Genomic DNA, 22934 nt, shown 5'->3' on the forward strand with positions numbered 1-22934 from the left:
CTCAAAGTCCCCAGTCTACCCTGGGGAGGGACAGGTGACCCCTCGATGAGTCAGGCGGCCCCACCCTTCACCTGACCTAGCCTGAAACCAAAGGCTGAGGGCAGAGCCCCGAGGTGGAGCAGGCTCAGGCCCCCCTCTCCCCCTGCCCCCATGGCATGCTCCAGGGCATCTTTTGGGGCGAGGGCATCACAGGAGCCTCACGCCGCCATCTGCAAGTCCTTGGCGACTCGGAGGGATAGTAAGTGCTCCCAACCACCCAGCCCCCAGCCCCATTTCCTGTAGGGGCCTGGGTGGCACCCTCAGCAGGAAGGCTACAGCTGTTCTCTGGGGCCTCTTCGGCCTCCCACTGGCCACCAGCATCCTGGCTGAGAGTGTGGCTGGTATGATGTCCTGCACACATCCTAGTGAGACGTGGGGTGGGAGAAGCTGGTGCAGTGACCCAGAGTGGCCCACACCCAGCCCCGACACCTGCACACAGATGCGAGAGCAAGGTGCCTAGATGGGCACTGGTGGCATGAGTGGACAGAAACGGGGGGGCAAGACCCTCAGTGCCCAGAGAGCGGGGACCTAAGAGAGGGAGCCCAGCGAGCGGGGTGTGGGGTGAGGAGGGCTGGCTCAGCGGCAGCCACCCCAGCAGGGCCTTGGGGTTCTGAACCCTCGAGACCCCTTCTGCGTGGCTCATTCTGTAATCCCAGTGCCTTGGGAGGCAGAGGTGGGCAGATGTCTTGAGTCCAGGAGTTTGAAACCAGCCTGGGCAATACAGTGAAACTCTGTCTCTACAAAAAACACATTTTTTTTTCTTTCAAGACCGAGTTTTACTCTTGTTGCCCAGGCTGGAGAGCAGCGGCACGATCTCTGCTCACTGCAATCTTTGCCTCCCAGGTTCAAGTGATTCTCCTGCCTCAGCCTCCCAAGCAGCTGGGACTGTCACCACCACGCCCGGCTAATTTTTGTATCTTTAGTAGAGACGGGGTTTCATCATGTTGGCCAGACTGGTCCTGAACTCCTGACCTTAGGTGACCTGCCCACCTCAGCCTTCCAAAGTGTTGGGATTACAGGCATGAGCCAGCATGCCCAGCAAAACATATAAAAATTAGCTGGGCATGGTGGCATGTGCCTGTAGTCCCAGCTACTCAGGAGGCTGAGGTGGGAGGATTGCATGAGCCCAGGAAGTTGCGGAGGCTGCCGTGAGCCGTGACTGAGCTGCATTCCAGCCTGGGTGACAGAGCCAGACCTTGTCTCAAAGAAGAAAGGAAGGAAGAGTGGGAGGGAGGAAGAGAAGGAGGGAGGGAGGAAGGAGGAAGGGAGGGAAGAAGGAAGGGAAGGGGGAGGGAGGGAGGAGGGAAGGGAAGGGGGAGGGAGGGAGGAGGGAAGGGAAGGGGGAGGGAGGGAGGAGGGAGGGAGGGGGGAGGGAAGGCAGGCTCATTCTTGGTCCCTCCGTGTCCTCCTCCCTGGCCTGGCCAAGCCTCCTGGCCTGAGGTGTCGCCCACCTGCCTAGATGTGCTTGGGATGGGATCCCTGGGGCTGGGGAGTGGGAAGACATGCAACACCGGTGGCCACACTGGCTTGGCGGGCCACAGGCCAGTGCAGGGTGACGGAGGCTCTCACCCCATTCCAGTGCCCGGCGTGGGAGCAGAGGTGAGCGGGTGGGGACCCAGGGGTTCAGGGGAATTCGGGGCTGCTGGACCAGTGCTGGCCTCCAGCTCCCTTTGCCTCCCTTGCAAGGGCCCTGCTCTGGGAGTCATCTTCCCAGGGGCGGCACCGGGCTGGGCTCCTCCTACAGGGGCCAGGGGAAGAGTTCGCACCTGAGGCCTCAGCCGGAGGGTGGCCGGTCCAGCCACCAAGGTTTCTGTGAAAGCGAGGACCCTAGACGTGCCCCCTAAGTGGCTGCAGGGGGGCTGTGGAGGGCAGAGCCTTCCTGATCCCCCTGCCCGCTGCCCTCTTGGGCCCTGCCATGTAACGGGCAGCCCAGAGGTGGACCCAGAGTCCAGCCTGCATGTCCTGGAGCTGCTCTTCTGTCCCAAGGAAGCAGCTAGAGGTCACCGACAGGCAGGCACCAGCAGGGCCCTTTCCAGCAGTGGGCGGCCATGAAGCCAGGGGCCTGGTCACACAGAGGGGAAGGGACATGGGTCTTCCCAGGCCGGCGTGGCCCTCCCACTGTGTGGCCACTCACTCTGCACCACGCCACACCGGGCTGCACCAGGTCACCGCAGTGCCTCGGGGTCCGTCCTCTCTCACAGGAGACCCCACCGCACTGACCCTCCCTGTGAAGAGGTCAGGGACTCCCGCTTTCCCTCTGGGTGCCAGGGTCCCACCGGCCGTCCCCACCCCCACGCAGCTCAGGTCCCAGAGGTCTGCACAGGGACACCCTCCACGAGCCCCACGCCCTTGGTGGGGATGGGGTGGGGACTCCTGATGGCTTCCCCACTGACCCTGGCAAGGTCTCCTCCTCCTGACGACTTCCTGGCTCCCCGACGTCGGGTTCTGCCTCATGAGCTACTGTAAAAGAAGCACGTGGTGAAAAACACACAAAATGTATCATTTTAACTATTTTTCTCTTTTCTTTTCTTTGATATGGGGTCTCACTGGGTTGCCCACACTGGACTCAAACTCCTGGGCTGGAGGGATCCTTCCGCTTTGGCCTCCCAAGTAGCTTTGACTACAGGTGTGTGACCAGGCCCGGGTCCTGTAACCACGTTCACGTGTACAGTGTGTGGCATTTCGCGCACTCACAGAGCTGTGCGGCCATCACCACCACGTGCTTCGGAACACGTTCGCTGCCCCGTGCCCCTCACGGTCACGCCACACTCCTCCCCACCCTGCCCCGATAACCACGGCTCCACCTTCTGCTGTGAATCTGGCTGTTCTAGGTGCCCCCTGCCAGGGGAACACACAGCCTGTGACCTTTCGTGTCTGGCTTCTTTCACCTAGCACAGTTCTCCACGTTCATCTGTATTACAGCACGTATCAGTATTTCCTTCCTTTTTATGGTAGAATAATATTCCGTTTTATGGATACACCGTATTTTCCTCATATATTCGTGAATGGATATTTGGGTTGTTTCCTACTTTTGGCTTTTTTTTTTTTTTTTTTTTTTTTTGTGAGATGGAGTCTTGCTCTGTCACCTAGGCTGGAGTGCAGTGGTGTGATCTCAGCTCATTGCAATCTCCGCCTCCCAGGCTCAAGAAGTTCTCTGCCTCCGCCTCCTGAGTAGCTGGGATTACAGGCGGGAGCCACCACACTTGGCTAATTTTTGTATTTTTAGTAGAGACAAGGTTTCACCATATTGGCCAGGCTGGTCTTGAACTCCTGACCTCAGGTGATCCACCCATCTCAGCCTACCGGAGTGCTGGGGTTACACATGTGAGCTGCCATGCCTGGCCTTTTTTTTTTTTTTTTTTTTTTTTAATAGAGACAGAGGCCAGGCATAGTGGCTCAGTGCCTATAATCCCAGTACTTTGGGAGGCTGAGGCGGGTAGATCACCTGAGGTCAGAAGTTTGAGACCAGCCTGGTCAACATGGTGAAACCCTGCCTCTGCTAAAAATACAAAAATTAGCCAGATGTGGTGGCACACACCTGTAATCCCAGCTACTCGGGAGGCTGAGGTAGGAGAATTGCTTGAACCTGGGAGGCGGAGGTTGAAGTGAGCTGAGATCACACCACTGCACTCCAGCCTAGGTAACAGAGCAAGACTCCATCTCAAAAAAAAAAAAAAAAAATTATCCAAGTGTGGTGGCAGGTGCCTATAATCCCAGCTACTTAGGAGGCTGACATAGGAGAATTGCTTGAACCTGGAGGTAGAGGTTGCAGTGAGCTAAGACCACACCATTACACTCCAGCCTGGGCGAGAAGAGAAACTCCATCTCAAAAAAATAAAATAAATAGCCGGGCATGATGGCTTACGCCTGTAATCTCAGCTCTTTGAAAGGCTGTGGCAGGTGGATCACGAGGTCAGGAGTTCGAGACCAGCCTGACCAACATGGTGAAACCCTGTCTCTACTAAAAATAAAAAAATTATCTGGGTGTAGTGGTACACACCTGTAATTCCAGCTACTCAGGAGGGTGAGGCAGGAGAATCACTTGAACCCAGGAGGTGGAGGTTGCAGCAAGCTGAGATAGCACCACTGCACTCCAGCCTGGGTGACAGAGCGAGACTCTGTCTCAAAGTAAAATAAAATAAAATAAAACAAAATAAAAATATAAAATAAGTAAATAAATAGAGGCAGGGTCTTGCTCTGTTGTCCCGGTTGGAGTGCAGTGATGCAATCATGGCTTGCTGCAGCCTCCACCTCCTTGACTTAAGTGATCCTCCTGCCTCAGCCTCCCAAGTAGCTGGGAATAGAGCTGCCTGCCACCATGCCTGGCTAATTAAAACAATTTCTTTTTTCTTTTTTTTTTTGTAGAGATGGGGTCTCACCCTATTGCCCAGGCTGGCCTTTGAATTATTATAAACAATGCTGTTATCCACACGCCTTGTTTTCCAGTCTCACTCTGCTGCCCAGGCTGGAGTGCAGTGGTGCCATCTCCGCTCGCTGCAACCTCCGCCTCCCAGGTACAAGTGATTCTCCTGCCTCAGCCTCCTGAGGTGTTGGTATTACAGGTGTCCACCACCCCGCCTGGCTGGTTTTTGTATTTTTAGTAGAGATAGGGGTTTCACCATGTTGGTCAGGCTGGTCTCGAACTCCTGGGCTCAAGAGATCCTCCCACTTCGACCTCCCACCATGGTGAAATGACAGGAGCAAGCCACCGTGCCTGGTCTTGTTCTTCATTTTCAGGATTGTCCTGGTTATTCAGGACTCTTGCAATTAATTCCATGTTAATTTGAGGATCAATTTTTCCATTCCCACCAAAAAGCCCACTGGCCTTCATCTGTTGTTTGAAGGTTGGGCGCAGTGGCTCAAGCCTGTAATCCCAGCACTTTGGGAGGCCGAGGCGGGTGGATCACGAGGTCAAGAGATCGAGACCATCCTGGTCAACAAGGTGAAACCCGTCTCTACTAAAAATACAAAAAATTAGCTGGGCATGGTGGCGTGTGCCTGTAATCCCAGCTACTCAGGAGGCTGAGGCAGGAGAATTGCCTGAACCCAGGAGGCGGAGGTTGCGGTGAGCCGAGATCGCGCCATTGCACTCCAGCCTGGGTAACAAGAGCGAAACTCCGGTGGCGCGTGCCTGTAATCCCAGCTACTCAGGAGGCTGAGGCAGGAGAATTGCCTGAACCCAGGAGGCGGAGGTTGCGGTGAGCCGAGATCGCGCCATTGCACTCCAGCCTGGGTAACAAGAGTGAAACTCCATCTCAAAAAAAAAAAAAAAATCTGTTGTTTGAAAACATGAATTCAGAGGGGGGGCCACCGTGTGGCGCCTAGATGTTGGGGTGCTGTCCCAGTCCTTCCAGCCTAACTCGCTGACCAGTGGGGGTCCACTCACCTACGGCATGCGACAGGCGTGCTCTGAGCAGGGACATGACAGCCTCTGGCGGCTGAGAGAACGTCCTGGAGGGCCAGGGTGACCAGAGGGCATACAGATGGGCTGTGGAGGCTGGGCAGGGCTGGGCACTCCTGATTTGCTGGTGGTACAGGGACCAGACAGTGAGGAGTTGAGGCTGACCCAGGTGTTTGTCTAAGCAACCAGGCAGCAGAGCTGGGGTTGGCTGTTATGGTCAGAGCGGGTGGAGAACGTGCTGCTTCTGGACCTTTCTAGCCTGAGATGCTTCTAAATGTCTGGGTGGAGAAACAGACATGGGGAGGGTGTCCATAGGCTGGCAGGGCACATGGTGGGGGCATGTGTAGCTGACAACCGTCCTGGGGCTCCCAATGTCCCTGCAGGAGGGGCTCCTGGGAGTGCTGGCCTGGGCGTGGGGAGATGGCAGTGTGTACCCAGGCCAGCTGGGCCAGGCCCTGGGAGCAACTGCAGCTCTCTGGGGGTGGGCGTGAGGCTGCATGTTGCCTCCAGGCCTGGCTCTACTCGTCCCCACCTCCAAGGCCTTGGCCTCGTGGAGTCCAGAGTGTACAATGTCGGCCCAGCCCACCAGGGTGGAGGCATACCCCTGGGACTCATGACTAGGACCCAAGTGCTGCCCTAGCACCTTCTGAGGGGAGGCGGCACCACAGCACGTGTCCTGGGGCAGGAGGGGCAGCTGCGGTCCTTCAGCACGGCCATCCAGGTCCAGTGCCCCAGTCACAACCCCCCGGTCTCGGCCCCTTGACTCCTAGGCAGAACTCATCCCGAAGGCCCGGCCCTCTCCTGGGCCTGCCCCTGGGGCCTGAGGCTGTTTGTCTAGAATGCTGTCCCGAGGCTCTAGCGTGTGTGCCCTGGGAGCTGATGCAAGGTTTGCTTGGAGGAGGCAATGAGGGGTGGGGTGTGGCATGGGGACAGGGAGGTCCTGGAGGGGAGAGGGTGGTGGTCTTCCCGGCCTGAGGGCCTGGGGGCTGCCCAGGGTTAGAAGAGGGCCCCAAGTAGCAGGGATTTGGGTGGAACCAAGCGTCCTCCAGCAGGGGTGCTGCCCTTGGAGAGGCTGGGCCTGCAAGTGCTGGGTGTTTGGGAAACCAGCGGGTGTGGCCAGGCTCGTGGCCTCTGGAGCCTGTGGCTGACGTAGGTCTGAGACTGGCTGGGCACCGATGTACACCTCCCCCAGAGCTCTGCCCAGGCCTGCCCTGGGGCCCCTGAGGTAGGCCCAGCCTGTCCGTCACACGTTCGTTCTTTCTTTTTTTCCTCTTCAGAAGCCAGGCTCTGACTGGCGTAGCCCCGAGAGAGTCCAGACTTTCTTTCTCTCCTCTCCCTCCCTCCCTCCCTCCCTCCCTCCTTCCCTCCCTTCTTTCTTTCTTTTTTTTTTTTTTTTGAGACGGAGTTTCGCTCTTGTTGCCCAGGCTGGAGTGCAATGGCGCGATCTCGGCTCACCGCAACCTCCGCCTCCTGGGCTCAGGCGATTCTCCTGCCTCAGCCTCCTGAGTAGCTGGGATTACAGGCACGCGCCACCACGCCCAGCTAATTTTTAGTATTTTTAGTAGAGACGGGGTTTCACCATGTTGACCAGGATGGTCTCGATCTCTTGACCTCGTGATCCACCCGCCTCGGCCTCCCAAAGTGCTGGGATTACAGGCGTGAGCCACCGCGCCCGGCGTGTTTTTTTTTTTTTTTTTTTTTTTTTTTTGAGAAGAAGTCTCCCTGTGTCCCTCAGGCTAAAGTGCAGTGTCCGCAACAGGCTGCAACCTCGCCTCCCAGTCGCCTCAAGCAATTCTCCTTCCTCAGCCTCCTAAATTACTGGGATTACAGGCGTGAGCCACCATGGCCGGCTAATTTTTGTATTTTTTTTGTAGAGCTAGGGGTTCACCATGTTGGCCAGGCCGGTCTCTATCTCCTCAAGTGATACCCCTGCCTCTGACTTCTAAGGGTGTGTCTGCCTTGCCCTGTGGCCCTCCAGCAGCCCCTGGGGACCAGGGATTCGGGCCTTGGTTGGGCACCGAGCTGGGACCTCTGGGGGTGACCGTGGGGAGAAAGCCGCCATCCCTGCAGAGGGTGGCAGCAGCGAGGGGTGAGTCGGCCCTGACTCCTGGGGCCCTGCGGAGGCCAGGTCCATGCCGCCCGCCGAGTGCTGCCCCAGGCCCGGGCTCCGCCAGTAGCCCCAGCTGTGGTCCCCTCTGGGAGCTGGAAGAAGGCGGGACAGGGCGGCTGGGGGCTTCGAGGGCTCCTGGGCTACGGGGCGAGCGGGGGCCCGGGCTGCAGGGAGGATCTGGGGCTCCTGGAACGTTTGGACACGACCCAGCTGTTGTCACACTCGAACGAGACTGAAGAGGCCGCGGACGGAGGAGTCCCCGGAAACCGGCTGCCGCTGCGGCCCCAGATGGAGCAGGGAGCCCGGCCGGGCACCCCGCGGGGCCGCAGCGGCGCCTCCGTTCGTCCCCGGCGACCGCGGGAGCCCGGAAGGGAAACTCACAGGGCCGGGTGTGGACGAGGACGGAGGGCGGAGGGCGCGGGCGGCGCCGGGTTCGCAGCGCCCGAAATCCCCACGCCCAGGCCAGCCCCGCTGCCAGTCCCGGCGGGGACCGCCCGACTCCACGCGGCCTCCGAGCGCCCTCTAGTGGGAAAGCGCCGCGCTAACGCTGGGGGGCGGGGCTTCCGGGTGGGGCGGGGCAGAGACAGGGCGGGGCGGGCGCCGAGGCGGGCCTTGGGGGGCGTGGTCGGATGATGGGGCGTGGCCGGATGACGGGGCTGGGCCAGGTGATGGGGAGGGGCCAGGTGATGGGCAGGGGCTGGGTGACGGGGCGGAGCCGGGTGATGGGCAGGGGCCGGGTGACGGGGCGGGGCCGAATGACGGGGCGGGGCCGCGTGCCGGGGCTCCGCCCGCTTTTCCCCACAGCAGCCCCGCGTGGTGCTGGCGAGCTCAGGCTCCCACAGGCTGTTTGTGAAGCAAGAAGCGAGTAGCAGCCGCGCTCGGTGGCTCACGCCTGTAATCTCAGAACTTTGGGAGGCCATGGCTGGCGGATCGCCTGAGGTCAGGAGTTCGAGACCAGCCTGGCCAACATGGCGACACCCTGTCTCTGCTAAAAATACAGTAATTAGCCGGGCGCGGTGGCTCAAGCCTGTAATCCCAGCACTTTGGGAGGCCGAGGCGGGTGGATCACGAGGTCGAGAGATCGAGACCATCCTGGTCAACATGGTGAAACCCCATCTCTACTAAAAATACAAAAAATTAGCTGGGCGTGGTGGCACGTGCCTGTAATCCCAGCTACTCAGGAGGCTGAGGCAGGAAAATTGCCTGAACCCAGGAGGCGGAGGTTGCGGTGAGCCGAGACCGCGCCATTGCACTCCAGCCTGGGTAACAAGAGCGAAACTCTGTCTCAAAAAACAAACAAACAAACAAACAAAAAACCAATAATTAGCCGGGTGTGGTGGCGGGCACTTGTAATCCCTTCTGCTGGAGAGGCTGAGCCAGGAGAATGGCTTGAAGTTGGGAGGTTGCAGAGAGCTGAGACTGCACCATTGTACTCCAGTCTGGGTGACAGACTGAGACTACGTCTCAAAAAAACAAAAACAAACAAACAAACAAAAAACTGTAGGGTCGCAGCCCTACAGGGATGTGGGTATCCCCTATTGCTGTGCTGAGGCGCAGGATCCGAGAAATAAAGGGACAAGACACAGAAGGACAAAGAAAGCGCAGCTGGGCTGGGGGGGGCATGCCACCCATGAGCCGAGACAGGTGAGGCCCCTAACGTCCAGAAGCGTCTGTATTTATTGGGCATAGGTTAGGGGGCAGGGTGGTGAGTGAGGTCATCTTAAGGATAGTGAGAAGGTCAAGACAATCACATGAGCAATAAACAACGGGTCCACCCCCATTAGGTCACTGGGGCTAGGAGGTGGGCCGTGTTCAGTGAAGAGGATGTGGTGTTCAATATCTCTTATCTAGGGGCAGGCTAATTCTTTAAATAAATAAATAAATATGTGTATATATATATATATATATATATATATATATATATTTTACTGCACTTTAGGTTCTGGGGTACATGTGCAGAACACGCAGCATTTTTGCATAGGTGCACACATGGCAGTGTGGTTTGCTGCCTCCATCCCCATTTCTCCGTCACCTGTATCTGGCATTTCTCCCCATGTTGTCCCTCCCCAATCTCCCTACCTCCCGCTGTCCCTCCCCTATTCCCCCCAAACAGGTCCCAGTGTGTGCTGCTCCCCTCCCTGTGTCCATGTGTTCTCATTGTTCAACACTCGCCTATGAGTGAGAACATGTGGTGCTTGAATTTCTGTTCTTGTGTCAGTTTGCTGAGAATGATGGTTTCCAGATTCATCCATGTTCCTACAAAGGACACAAACTCATCATTTTTTATGGCTGCATAGTATTCCATGGTGTATATGTGCCACATTTTCGTTGTCCAGTCTATCAGTGACGGGCAGGGTACTTCTATAGGAGGATGCTTTGAGCAGCCACAGAGCTGACAAGGTCCACAGCCACCTGCTGCCGGCTTCCAAGATTTCTATAGGAGGATGCTCTGAGCAGCACAGTAGCTATAGAATTGACAAGTTATACAGTCACCAAGGCGTAATTATACCGGAGGGGTTTTAAGCCCTCGGATGCTTGCGGGATTGCGGGTCTGAGGGCAGCCTTCCACAAGAACTGGTCACAAGGCACTACAACTCCTTTATCAGGAGGAGTGGCTCTTGCTCCAAGCCTGCCATACAGCGGGTGCCTTTGCGATACCGAACGCTGCCACCTGGGCCATGGATTCTTGTCCTGGTATAATTGCTGCAAGATATGTTTATATATGTGTAGCTGTTGATCCCTTAGTTCATGCTCTGTACGTGGTCTGCTCTAGGCATTCCCTTGACTATGAACTAAGACATGAATATATATATATGGAAATAACTGAGTAGTAAGATATTCTTCAGGCACTAATTCAGTAAACTAATATATGATGATATATAAGGGATAAAAGGAAAGAGCTGGGTAGTAACACTGTAAACTAAGATATTCTTCAGGCACTAATGGTGCCGGGAATCTGCTTTGCTCTCCTTCCTCTGGGCCCAGGTGGGGGGTTACCCACAAAAACAAAACAAAACAAAATAGAGAACCCTCGAGTGCAGCGTGAGGCCCCACCTCGGTGTGGGCTGGACTTCGTGCCTCCTCCCCACCTCGCAGAGGGAAACTGAGGCACAGCCTGGCTCTACTGAACCCGGCTAGTGTGCAGGAGCGGCCGTGGGAAACAGATCTCTCGGACACTGAATATTGGAGGAAGCAGTTTATTCGGCCGGGAGCCAGGTGGCATATTTGCCTAATATCCAAGCTCCCCTAACAAAAGAAGGTTCCTTCTTTATATAGGCTTATACTTTAGATGTTACTCCTGGAAGAATCTTAGGTTCATAGCTTAACATATGAAAAGGGTTTCAGTTTACAATCTTAGGAATTACATATGAAAAGGGTCTCAGTTTGCCGGGCGCGGTGGCTGAAGTCTGTAATCCCAGCACTTTGGGAGGCCGAGGCGGGTGGATCACGAGGTCGAGAGATCGAGACCATCCTGGTCAACATGGTGAAACCCCGTCTCTACTAAAAATACAGAAAATTAGCTGGGCATGGTGGCGCGTGCCTGTAATCCCAGCTACTCAGGAGGCTGAGGCAGGAGAATTGCCTGAACCCAGGAGGCGGAGGTTGCGGTGAGCCGAGATCGCGCCATTGCACTCCAGCCTGGGTAACAAGAGCGAAACTCCGTCTCAAAAAAAAAAAAAAAAAGAAAAGGGTCTCAGTTTACAGTGTGAGGAATTACATATGAAAAGGTTTCTGTTTACAGTCCTAGGAATTACATATGAAAAGGTTTCTGTTTACAGTCCTAGGAATTACATATGAAAAGGCTTCTGTTGGCCGGGCGCGGTGGCTCAAGCCTGTAATCCCAGCACTTTGGGAGGCCGAGGCGGGTGGATCACAAGGTCGAGAGATCGAGACCATCCTGGTCAACATGGTGAAACCCCGTCTCTACTAAAAATACAAAAAATTAGCTGGGCATGGTGGCGCGTGCCTGTAATCCCAGCTACTCAGGAGGCTGAGGCAGGAGAATTGCCTGAACCCAGGAGGCGGAGGTTGCGGTGAGCCGAGATCGCGCCATTGCACTCCAGCCTGGGTAACAAGAGCAAAACTCCGTCTCAAAAAAAAAAAAAAAAAAAAAAGGCTTCTGTTTACAGTCCTAGGAATTACATATGAAAAGGGCTTCGGTTTACAGTCTTAGGAATGAAAAGGGGAAGTTTACAGTCTTAGGAAAAGGGAAGTTGATCTGAGATGCCTGGGTCTCCCTCTTCACTAGGACCGCAGATTCTCCCATCTGCCCTCACTCCTGGTCCTGCTGCTGGCTGCTTTGTGTGGCCTTTGTTTCAAGACAGCTTGCATTTATTTTCCAAAACAATCCCTGGTTTTCAGGGCTGGTAACCTGCAGCCTCTCCACTGCTGGCCCTTCCCCAGCAACAACCACTTTCAACTCTTTGAGCTGTTTCCTTTGTTGTTTTTTTTGTTGTTGTTGTTTTGACAGAGTTTCGCTCTTGTCGCCCAGGCTGGAGTGCAGTGGCACCGCCTCGGCTCACTGCAACCTTCGCCTCCCAGGTTCAAGCAATTCTCCTGCCTCAGCCTCCCGAGTAGCTGGGACTACAGGCGCCCGCCACCATGCCTGGCTAATTTTGTATTTTTAGTAGAGACAGGGCTTCTCCATGGTGGTCAGGGTGGTCTCGAACTCCCGACCTCAGGTGATCTGCCGCCCTTGGTCTCTCAAAGTGCTGGGAATACAGGCGTGAGCCACCGCACCAGGACTTGGCTGCTGTTTGTCTTTGAGACAGGGTCTGGCTCTGTCACAGAGGCCGGACTCCAGTGACAAAATCATCGTTCATTGCAGCCTCAACCTCCCTAGCTCAAGCGATCTTCCCACCTCAGCCTCCTGAGTAGCTGGGACCGCTGACCTCATGCCACCATGCCCAGTTGATTTTTTTTGTATTTTCTTAGAGACAGGGTTTTGCTATGTTGCCCAGGCTGGTCTCGAACTCCTGGGCTCAAGCTGTCCTCCCACCTCGGCCTCCCGGGGTGCTGGGATTACAGGTGTGAGCCACCGGGCGTGACCCTGAGAGTACTTTTATAATGTGACTTCTTTCTCTGTGTGCTGCCTTCTCCCGTCCTGTGTTCTGTTAGATTTATTACATTTTCCTCTGCAGGTGTGGAGGTTACACGAGCGGCTTTGGTCCTATCAATGGCTAACTTAGAGGTTTCGCATTGTGTTTTTAAGCCCAAGGCATCGTCTCTAGCCATCTCCTGCGCAGTGCTGGGAGTTCGGGGCCCCTCGCCTCCCCTCCCCTCCTCCTTGCGTGGTCCGCAGGTCCAGAGTTTGTGTTTCACTTTGTTTTTTCACCCTTGTCTCTGCTGGGGGCCCGCAAGCAGATCCTGAGACGAGGACTTGGAGGGACGGCATTTCTTGGGGAATTCCAGGAAGCTGGAGGCGAGGAGGGTGGGCAGGGGCCGGCCCGGGGCTGCGGCTCAGGTGTTCGCCCCGACACCGACACCGTGGCCTGCCCTGTGCGCTGCCGAGGTCTCAGGCAGAAGCTGCAGAGGGAAGGGAAAGGCGGGAGAAGCCGGCGCTCCAGGCCAGGGGAGCCCCCAGCTGCTGTGGCAGCACCTCGCCCACTTGTTGCAGGGCCCAGCCCTACAGGGTCGTGGGGTGTCCCCTATCACTGTGCTGAGGCACTAGATCCGAGAAACAAAGAGACAAGACACCAAAGGACTAGAAAAGACAGCTGAGGCCGGGCTCGGTGGCTCAAGCCTGTAATCCCAGCACTTTGGGAGGCCGAGGCGGGTGGATCACGAGGTCAAGAGATCGAGACCATCCTGGTCAACATGGTGAAACCCCGTCTCTACTAAAAATACAAAAAAAAAATTAACTGGGCATGGTGGCGCGTGCCTGTAATCCCAGCTACTCAGGAGGCTGAGGCAGGAGAATTGCCTGAACCCGGGAGGCGGAGGTTGCGGTGAGCCGAGATCGCGCCATTGCACTCCAGCCTGGGTAACAGGAGTGAAACTCCGTCTCAAAAAACAAAACAAAACAAAACAAAACAAAAACAAAAAAAAAACTCTTGTCCTGGTCTAACTGTTTTTCCCTTAAATCATACTCTGCACTGTGTCTGCTCGAGACATTCCTCCGACTATACAATCACATGTATATCTGTATATGGAAATGACTGAGTAGTAAGAATATTCTTCAGGCACTGATTGTTCCGACTACAGATAATATGTGATTATACATAAAGGATGATATAAAGGAAACGGCTGAGGAGTAGCACTATAAACTAAGGTATTCTTCAGGCACTGACTGTGTGGGGGGTCTGCTTAGCTCTCCCTCCTCCCTGCCCAGAAAGGGGGTTACCCACACTCGTCTGCAGCTGGGTCCTGCTGCCAACCTCAGCCCTCAGTGCCAACCTCATGCCAGTGGGGCATGTGGGGCTCGGGGAGCCGATGTTCCCTCCGGTTTGGATCTTCCAGCCTGGGGTGGAGGTATCAGCCCCTCCTCAGGAGCGGTGAGCAAACGTGCAGACGCGGAAACTTCAGAGCAATGGAGATCAAACTTCAGGGGCCGCCTGCCTGGATGTCCCCACCAGGGCTCTGCCTGCTCTGATGTAAGTCCTGGGCTTGGGCCTCCGAGTCACTGCCCTCCCGCTGCAGAGTGGAGAGCAGAGATGCTGCCTGGAACCGCAGAGGGCCCTGATGCCACGCCGGGTTCAGCTCTGCCTTCCAACTGCCCCCTTCTCTCCTCCGCCACTTGTAGCCTCGATCGGTGGCAGCTACCTGGTTCGCCCCTCTTCTCTTCCAACTCACCACCATGAGTGTAACAGGTGACACGCAGGGACGGGTGTCTTCACCTCCCGCTGGTGCCTTGTTGCAGCTTGGCAGCGGGGGGCCACCGCCCACATGTCATCATGTCACAGGTTGTGCCCCCCAGAAGGAGTTTGTGATAGGAGCTCCCTGTTAGGGGTCAGCCCCTGCCACAGGAAAGGGTCAGCAGAACTGGGCAAAAGGGGCCCCAGCCCCCACAGGGGCCATCTGAGTCCTGCCCGTGGTCACAGGGACCACGCTGTGCCCGTGTGCCTCAGCCGACATGGGCTTGCAGTGAAGGCTGCTGCCCCAGAGTGTGGGGGTCTCCGTCTTCTCACTGCAGAGCCCCAGTGGCAGTGGTGATATCTGCGGTGGCCCTCGGTGGTCTTTGGGTTCTCCAGAGAAGCAAGAGGGTATGTGTGTGTGTCTGTATACATAACGGCACAAGAGAGATTCTGAGGAACTGGCCCGTGTGGGCAGGTTCGACAGGGAAGCTGCAGGGAAGAGCTGATGTCGCAGCTCCAGGCTGAGGCCGTCTCGGGGCAGAATTCTTTCTTCCTTGGAGGATGGGTCTTTTCTCTGAAGGCCCTCAACTAACTGGATGAGGCCCCCCTACATTCTGGAGGGTCATGTGCTTTTCCCCAAGTCTACTGATTTAAATACTAATCACATCTATGAAACACCTTCGTCCAGACAATAAAATAGTACTCAGCCTGTTTTTTTTTTGAGGCGGAGTTTCGCTCTTGTTACCCAGGCTGGAGTGCAATGGCGCGATCTCGGCTCACCGCAACCTCCGCCTCCTGGGTTCAGGCAATTCTCCTGCCTCAGCCTCCTGAGTAGCTGGGATTACAGGCACGTGCCACCATGCCCAGCTAATTTTTAGTATTTTTAGTAGAGACGGGGTTTCACCATGTTGACCAGGATGGTCTCGATCTCTTGACCTTGTGATCCACCTGCCTCGGCCTCCCAAAGTGCTGGGATTACAGGCTTGAGCCACCACGCCCGGCCTAGTACTCAGCCTTTAAAAAGAAGCCTACCCTGGGCCAGGCGCAGTGGCTCACGCCTGTAATCCCAGCACTTTGGGAAGCTGAGGCAGGAGAATTGCTTGAGCCTGGGAGGTGGAGGTTGCAGTGAGCCAAGATCTAACCACTGCACTCTAGCTTGGGCGACAGAGCAAGACTCGGTCTCAAAAAAAAAAAAAAAAAAAAAAAGGGAAAAAAAGCTGCGTATTTCTATCACACGCTCCACTGTGGATGAAGCTCAAGGACATTAATCCAGCCACAGAAAGACAGTGTATGATTCCACTCCCAGGAGGTCTACGTAGTTGAATTCTTAGGAACAGAAAATAGAATAGTGATTGCCACAGGCGGGGGCAGGTAGAAGGGGGACCTGCTGTTTAAGGGGTGCAGAGAGTGAGTTTCAAAGGCTCTGGAGCTCTGCTGCGTGGCCAGGTGTGGCCGTGAACACCACTGCACCTGCACCCGAATGAGGCTGAGGCGTGTTCTGATTGTTCCAGGGTTTTAGATGTTTTCTTGTGGAGAATACCCCTTCAGTGATCAGTAGACACAGAAGAAGGAAAATAAAGACTGGATGCCTCTCAGGTCCCAGTGGCACAGGGCGTGTCCAAAGGCCACACAGAGGCCAGTCAGCACAAGGAGAGGGGGATACAGGGCAAGGGCCCCGACTGCTGCTTTCACTGCCTCGTGGGTCAGGGCAGAAGGCAGGTGGAGAGCAGAGGGGTTGACGGTGGCCGTGGCCGGTGTTGCCTTCGCCAGGCCCCGGGAGAGGGTGGGGGGTGTCGCCGCCGCTTTAAATTGGGCTCTAGGGGGGTCACAGCTTTGAGTTTAAGTCGTCAGGCCACCGGGATGTCTGGAACCTTCAGGGCTTAGCCCAGGAATGCCGGAAGCTAGAGGTCTGGAACAGGGGAGGCAGAGCCTGCTGTCTACCGGCTGTGGGAGTCGTTGGGGTTGGCGCTGGCCCAGGGCCACGAGGTCCGTGCAGGCCCCTGTGTCTCTGGACCTGGCTGGCCTGCACCTGGAGACCCGGAGCCAGGAACGCAGGGTGGGCTCTGGCCGGGGTCTGCTGCTCCTTCCATCCTGTGCCCCTGGTGGAAGGTGCTCAGTGCGTGAATTGTCCCCTGCCCCAGCCAGGGGGAATCTGAGGCCAGGGAGCAACCAGGATGAAGGGCAGGGCCTCCCTGGGTGCCACCGGACCCCAGGCCGCCTGTCCTCCAGCCCCGGCCCGTTTGGCTGGAGGTGCCCTGGGCTGCTGGCCTGCCCTCCTTAGCATCAGTCTTGCAGTCTCAGCAGCTGGCCTGCGTCTCGGTGGGAGGCATCCTGTGGCTTCAGGTTTTCTGGCAGGCAGAGGCTGGGCTGGCGGGGGACACTGGCCGTCAAGGGGCCAGCTGGGGGCAGGTGTGAGTGTGACCCCGAGTGCGGCCTGCACCTGCAAACCTCACACCCCTGCCTGGGTGGGGTGGGGTGGAGCTGGACCCTGGCTTTGGGAGCCTGGTGGGAATTAGACCCAGGGTGGGCCTGAGGAGGAAACACATGTGCAGGCGTGAGTGCCACCGTGGCATGGCCTTACTGACCAGCCCGGGCACCAGGCCCCCTCGGGAGCCAGCTTTGCTGTTCCGAGTGGAAGGGAGGTCAGGTTTCCCTGAGAAACCCCAAAATAGCCCCCAACTGTGCCTGGCCTCCGGCGGGCAGCCCAGCCCCCAGGCCACGTCTCAGTTGCCGCCTCCCCCCAACAGCCCCAGCCCAGGGCCTGCTGTATCCTGGGGGAATGGTGGTCCCCCAGCCCCTCCTGTATAGGGAGGCCAAGGGGTGCCTGATGTTCGTTCAGCCTGTCCTTAGAGTTTGTGACGTGCTGGCCCGTCCTGTGCTCCCACCAGGATGGTAGGAGGGTGGTCGGCTCTGAGCCACTGGGCACCATCTGGCCAGGTGGGCCTTCAGCAAGAAATCTCACTGGCAAGGGATGACAGCCCGGGAGCAGGGTCCCGTGAAGACTTGCCGGAGGGCCCAACCTCTGGGGAGGTGACTCAGAGGTTGGTCCGGCGAAGAGGGAACAGCGAGGGGAACAGCGTGTGTGAGGCCCCCACGGCTCAGCCCTTTCCTGCCTTTCAGGGTCAGGTAAGCCAGGCCAAAGCGGGCTGGGAAGGGGCCCTGTGGATGAGGCCAAGAGCCTGTCCCCAAATAGGGCCAGCAGGATTTCCCACCATAAAAGGCTCTTGGAATCTGGACCCCAGGGACCCCAGGCAGCTAGGCCCAGCTAAAACTCAGCTGCCATCACTGGCCCAGCGCTCTGCTCATAGCAGCTGTGGGGCCACCACCCTGCAGGGTCCGGTCACACAGCCACCGCCATGGTAAGGTTGCTCCCTGTGCTCCACAGAGCCTCTGGTGGGCGGGCTGGGTGGGTTGAGCTGGAGCCTGGAGGTGTGAGGATCTGCCCGGGAGTCTGGGCAGGAAGGGGCTGAGGGGGAAGAGGGGGCCACACCCTGCTGCCACCAACACAGCCTTGTTCTGGGGCCAGGGCGGAGCAGCCGTCTCTGGAAGCTGGGTCCCAGGCGGGAGGCAGCAGTGGTGGCAGGCAGGTGTGGCTGGTGCTGGACTCTCCTTCCAGAATGTCACACAGCTGAGCCGGGGGCTCCGATTCCTGGGCTGTATTAGTTCGGGGCTGGAAGCCTTTCCCAGGCGGGGGCTGGGCTCCTCCCCACACTGCTCTCAGCTTCCTACACCTGCCTCACCTGGTGTCCACTGCCAGGCTCCAGGGCTGCAGACTTGCCTGCCTGGCCCTGCAGCTCCCACTGTTCCCTCACATGCTGGCCCCTGCCTGGCTGGCCCTTGCCCCTTTGAGCTGCCTGGCGGAGCCCTGCTGGCCTGAAAACCCCTGGCATGCGGCCCCTTGTCTGGGAAGCCTGCGCTGAGCTGGGGCCTCGTCTCCACCACTCCCCTGGCAAGGCTGTCTATGGAGGAATGCGGGCAGGGGGCACCTTCAACCCTTCCCTGGACACGGGCAGAAGGGGCTCCGGGTGAGGCCGGCGTGGGTGTCCCCTGCAGGCGGAGCGCCTGTCGGCTGAGCAGATCAAGGAGTACAAGGGCGTCTTTGAGATGTTTGACGAGGAGGGCAACGGGCAGGTGAAGACCGGGGAGCTGGAGCGGCTCATGAGCCTGCTGGGCATCAACCCCACCAAGAGCGAGCTGGCCTCCATGGCCAAGGACGTGGACAAAGACAGTGAGCCTGCACTGGCGGGGGGCGGGCAGCCTCGGGGTGCGGTCCTGAGTCAGGTCTCAGTGCCCATGAGGGGAAGAGGCAGAGCCCATGGGCAGTGCTGCGCCCCACCACCCCTTGAGCCCCAGCTGTGCTCCCTGCAGACAAAGGGTTCTTCAACTGTGATGGCTTCCTGGCACTAATGGGAGTTTACCACGAGAAGGCCCAGAACCAGGAGAGTGAGCTGAGGGCGGCGTTCCGCGTCTTTGACAAGGAGGGCAAGGGATACATCGACTGGAACACACTCAAGTAGGGCCCGGGTGGGCGGTGGGCGGCAGGCGGACACGGGCAGGGCCAAGGCAGTGGCTGAGCGCCAGGTCCCGCAGGTATGTGCTCATGAACGCAGGGGAGCCCCTCAACGAGGTGGAGGCGGAGCAGATGATGAAGGAGGCCGACAAGGATGGGGACGGGACCATTGACTACGAGGGTGAGTGGGCTCCAGCTCCGGGGGCTGCTGGCTGGGCCGGGGCAAGCTGCTGACCTGCCCCTCTGACCCCAGAGTTCGTGGCCATGATGACCGGAGAGTCCTTCAAGCTGGTCCAGTAGGTGCAGCTGCTGCAGCCGTGGGAGGCCTGCCCGGGAAGGCCACCGCCCCTGCCGCCTGTCCACCGGCTCCCCCAGCTCTGTGTAAAATAAATGTTCCAGCCCGACCTGTGTGCCTCACTGTCTCAGCCTGGGGTGGGGGGGCAACGGGCAAAGGCATGAGGAGAAGTTTTCCTGGCCCGGCCACGGGAACACAGCCCCAGTCACTTCTGCCACGACACCTGACACCACTCATTGCCCAGCTCAGGGCTAGGAATGGCAGGCTGAAGGCTGGACGGGGTACAGGTCAGAAACCACACGCTCGCCCTGCCTGCTGGCACTGGGGGTTGGCTGCCCAAGGGTTCCTCCCAGAGCTCTGGAGTCCCAGAGTCTTTCCCACATAGGCAGAGCCCACTTAAATACAAACTTTATTCTCTCTCCATTCTTGGAGAGATGCAGATGTCACAGCTGGCCCTGAGCTCCCACCCCAGGCTCAGGCCCAGGGGGCTTCCTCCAGGCTGAGAGCCTGCCGGGGCTGGGCCAGGGGCCGAGGCTGAAAGCGGCAGCCTGCCTCGGGGGTGATGCCACAGGCCGGCTGGGCTGGCTGGCGGTGTAACACGGTACCAAGGCTGGGCCACAGCAACGATCTGGATGGTGGCGTGAGCTCCAAGTGCCAGTCCTCCGAGCTCTGGTCTGTTCTACTACCTCCTTCAAGGGGCACCAGGGCTACAGGGTGGGTGTTGGGTATTGGGGCCTGATTCCTGGGGCATTGGAGTGGTCTCTAAGCCTGAGGCCCCAAGGGGAGGCCTGGGTTTCCGGGAGGGTGCCGGCCCTTCCTCTCTGAGCTTGGCCATCTTGACAGCTTCATCGTAGGAGGGTGGAGGCTCCGGGGCGTACAGGCTGTAGGCAGGAGGAGCCATGGAGTCGGGGTCCAGCTCCCCGAAGGGCGGGGGCAGCTGCGTGCCCAGTGGGTACTGCATGGAGCTGTAGGCTGCAGGGAACCAGAGTGGGTTTGTGGAGGCGGGCTTGGCATTTACCCTGATATCTCTACCCCCACCAGGCGGGCCCCCAGGCACTCACAGGTCACAGTGCTGTGTACAGGGCTGTCACTGTCCATAGGGATGACCGCCAGGTCACAGGGCTGTCGTGCTGCTGGCAGATGTGGCCGGGCCTGCACCTGCTTCCGGAGGCAGCAGAAGCGGACACAGCCAGCTGTGACCCCGCACAGCAGCAGCAGGAGGACTGTCAGCAGGACCAGCCTAGGACAGCAAGTCCCCACCACTGGACTGACCCTCGGCCACCGGGCACCTGCATCCTGGGGAATGTCATGGCACAACCACCCAAGACAGGTTAACAGGATAAAAAGCAGAGAAGGTCTCTCCACATCGGAGGCCGCTGTGGCCAGAGCCTGGCCTCTGGCTGCTGGGCCTGCCCTGGCTGTCTCTCCCAGGCTGGGCAGGGATGGCCTTGGGCTCACTCCCAGGGCGTGCTGCCCTCAGCGGCTGCCCCACTGCTGACCGGGATCGCGGGGGCTTCCCGTGGAAGCCAGGCGGGAGGCGTGGGAGGTAAGTCCTGCTTGCTCGAGGCCAGTTCCCGCCAGTGGCCGGGAATGGGTGACAGCGGAGGGAGGTGGCCTCTTGAGGTAAGGGCTTGGCGGGCGTGGCCTCGGTGACCCCCGCCCCAGAACCGTCGGACGCACGGCTCAGCCGCGGCCTCCACTTACCCCACGTGCCACAGGCTGCTCCAGCGGGCTTGGGGCGGGCACCTGCGGAGACGGCGGCACCTGGAGCAGGCGGGCACGGGCTTGCCGACCACGCCGCCCGCGCCTCCCCAAGGGTGGGGCCTGGCCCCGGCTCCCTCCCGCCCTGACTTACTGGTCCGAGGGGTCGCAGCTGCCGTTCGCGAAGCCCAGAGCCACCTGTGGGGACAAGGGTGAGCCCGGGAGGGGCGTGGTCCGAGTACGGACCCGCCCCACGGTGGCCGAACCGAGAGAGGGCGCGGCCCGACCCACCTGCGGCAGCGGCAGGAGCAGCAGCAGCAGCCGGAGCCCGCGGGCAGCCAGCGGCCCTCCAGCCATGCTCTGCGGAGGTTGGAGCAGAGCCCGGCGGCGAGGCTTTATGGGGCCCCGCCCACCACAGGCCACACCCACCACAGAACACGCCCACAGGACGCCCCCTCAGCGCAAACCCCGCCCACCGGGCCTCGCTCGCTGCAGGCCCCGCCCACAGGAGAGCACGCCTACTGGACGCCCCACGCGGCGTAAACCCCGCCCACCAGACCTCGCTCAGTGTGAGCCCCTTCGCCGCAGGCCCCGCCCACAGGAGGCGTCGCCCGCAAGACGCCTCCACTCGCTGGGCCTCCTCTCAACGCAAACCCCGCCCACTGGCTCGCGCCCACCACGCCCCGCCCAATGCAAGCCCCTCCCACTGGGCCACGCCCAGCGTGTTGCGAGGGCTCCTAGGTCGCAAGCCCAACTCCGCAGCTCCACCCGCGAGGCCATGGTGGGCGGGGTTCGCCCTCAGCCCGGGCACGGCGCCCGCACCCCGGCCGAGCTCGGCCTGCTTTGCCGCTGGTCTGGGCGTGGCCCGGGGGCCCGCAGGAGTTGGCCTAGAAAGTCGTGGCTCCCTTGGGTGTGGTTCCTGGGGTCCAGTCTCGCAGGCAGGCTCCAGGTGAACCGGAGGGTCTCGCCACCAGGACGCTGGGCGTCCCGAACGCGGTGATTGGACACTGATTGTGCACCTGCGCTGCAGGCACTGCCTGGGGGCTGACCCTCGAGGCTGGAGCCTGGCCCTGGCGGCGCTGGGTGCAGACCACTTTCCCACAGCACTTGGCCTTGGGGACCATGCCCCACCTGGGGAATGTGGCCTCCATTCCCATTCCCTCAGCCTGCAATGCCTGCTGCTCACTGTGCCAGGGGCCATTTCTTTCAGGGGACCCTTATCCCTCTGCTGCCAGGCCAGGGCCCCTGTTAGGCTCTTGCTGCTCTCTGCTCCCTTTGGGACTAGCAGCACACCATCTGTCTGGTAGTCAGGCTAAGGGAGATGGTCAGCACAGTAAGGGGTAGGGTCCATCTTACTGCAGGAGGAGCACCCACCCCTTACTCAGAACACGTTCCATGTGTGGGCGCTGCTCAGTGTCCCCACCCCGACAAGGGCAGTGACCCTGGAGGGCAGGGCCTCCTCCGAGTGGATCTTCTGCCCACACCTGCCCTTCACCGCCTCGCTCCCTCCACTGCTGGGCTCTGCCCGAAGCTGCCTTGCACCTCCCAGGGCCTGTGCCACGGCCCCCAAGGGCCCTTCCTGCCTGCCCAGTGTGGGTAACCTCCCATATAGACACCAAGGAATGAGAGCTAAGCAGAACCCTGGCACAGTTAGGGCTTGAAGAATATCTCACTTTATAGTGTTACTACTCAGCTATTTCCTTTTATATAATCCTTTATATAATCATAGTTTATACATTTAGGGCTTGGGTGCCGGTTGTGGTGGCTCATGCCTGTAATCCAAGCACTTTGGAGGCCAAGGCAGGTGGATCACCTGAGGTTGGGAGTTCAAGACCAGCCTGACCAATATGGTGAAACCACATCTTAAAAAAAGAAAAAAGTAAAAAAAAAAAAAAAAAAAAAAAGGAATTAGGGCTTGAAGAATCCCTTTATATAATCCTCTCTATATAATCATATAATAGTTGATAGTATGAGTGCCTAAAGAATATTTCCCTACATATGTATAATTATATCTTAGTTCATAATCGGAGGAATGCCTAGAGTGGACACAGTACAGAGCATGAATTAAGGAATAAGCAGCTTAT

At 58.4% G+C, this 22934-nt stretch overlaps 2 protein-coding genes across 3 annotated transcripts; one reads left to right on the forward strand and one right to left on the reverse strand.

The window, feature by feature from the left end:
* Positions 1-17034: 17034 nt before the first annotated feature.
* CALML6 (calmodulin like 6) lies at positions 17035-19256 on the forward strand. Its single transcript, XM_010350341.3, has 5 exons — positions 17035-17470; positions 18398-18572; positions 18713-18857; positions 18935-19035; positions 19108-19256. The coding sequence occupies exons 1-5, from the start codon at positions 17234-17236 to the stop codon at positions 19152-19154; spliced, it is 705 nt and encodes a 234-aa protein (XP_010348643.1). The 5' UTR covers positions 17035-17233; the 3' UTR covers positions 19155-19256.
* Positions 19257-19528: 272 nt separating this feature from the next.
* On the reverse strand, positions 19529-21219 carry TMEM52 (transmembrane protein 52). Of its 2 annotated transcripts, XM_074381468.1 has the most exons (5): positions 21142-21219; positions 21005-21048; positions 20854-20895; positions 20211-20389; positions 19529-20121 (listed from the first exon to the last, which is right to left on the reverse strand). In XM_074381468.1, the coding sequence occupies exons 1-5, from the start codon at positions 21205-21207 to the stop codon at positions 19841-19843; spliced, it is 612 nt and encodes a 203-aa protein (XP_074237569.1). In that variant the 5' UTR covers positions 21208-21219; the 3' UTR covers positions 19529-19840. The 2 variants fall into 2 exon arrangements, with proteins under 2 accessions (XP_074237569.1, XP_010348702.2); XM_010350400.3 differs by having other exon boundaries at positions 21005-21219.
* Between the last annotated feature and the right edge of the window lie 1715 nt (positions 21220-22934).

Source organism: Saimiri boliviensis, chromosome 11 (assembly GCF_048565385.1).
Source record: "Saimiri boliviensis isolate mSaiBol1 chromosome 11, mSaiBol1.pri, whole genome shotgun sequence".
In the NCBI taxonomy this organism is placed as follows: domain Eukaryota; kingdom Metazoa; phylum Chordata; class Mammalia; order Primates; family Cebidae; genus Saimiri; species Saimiri boliviensis.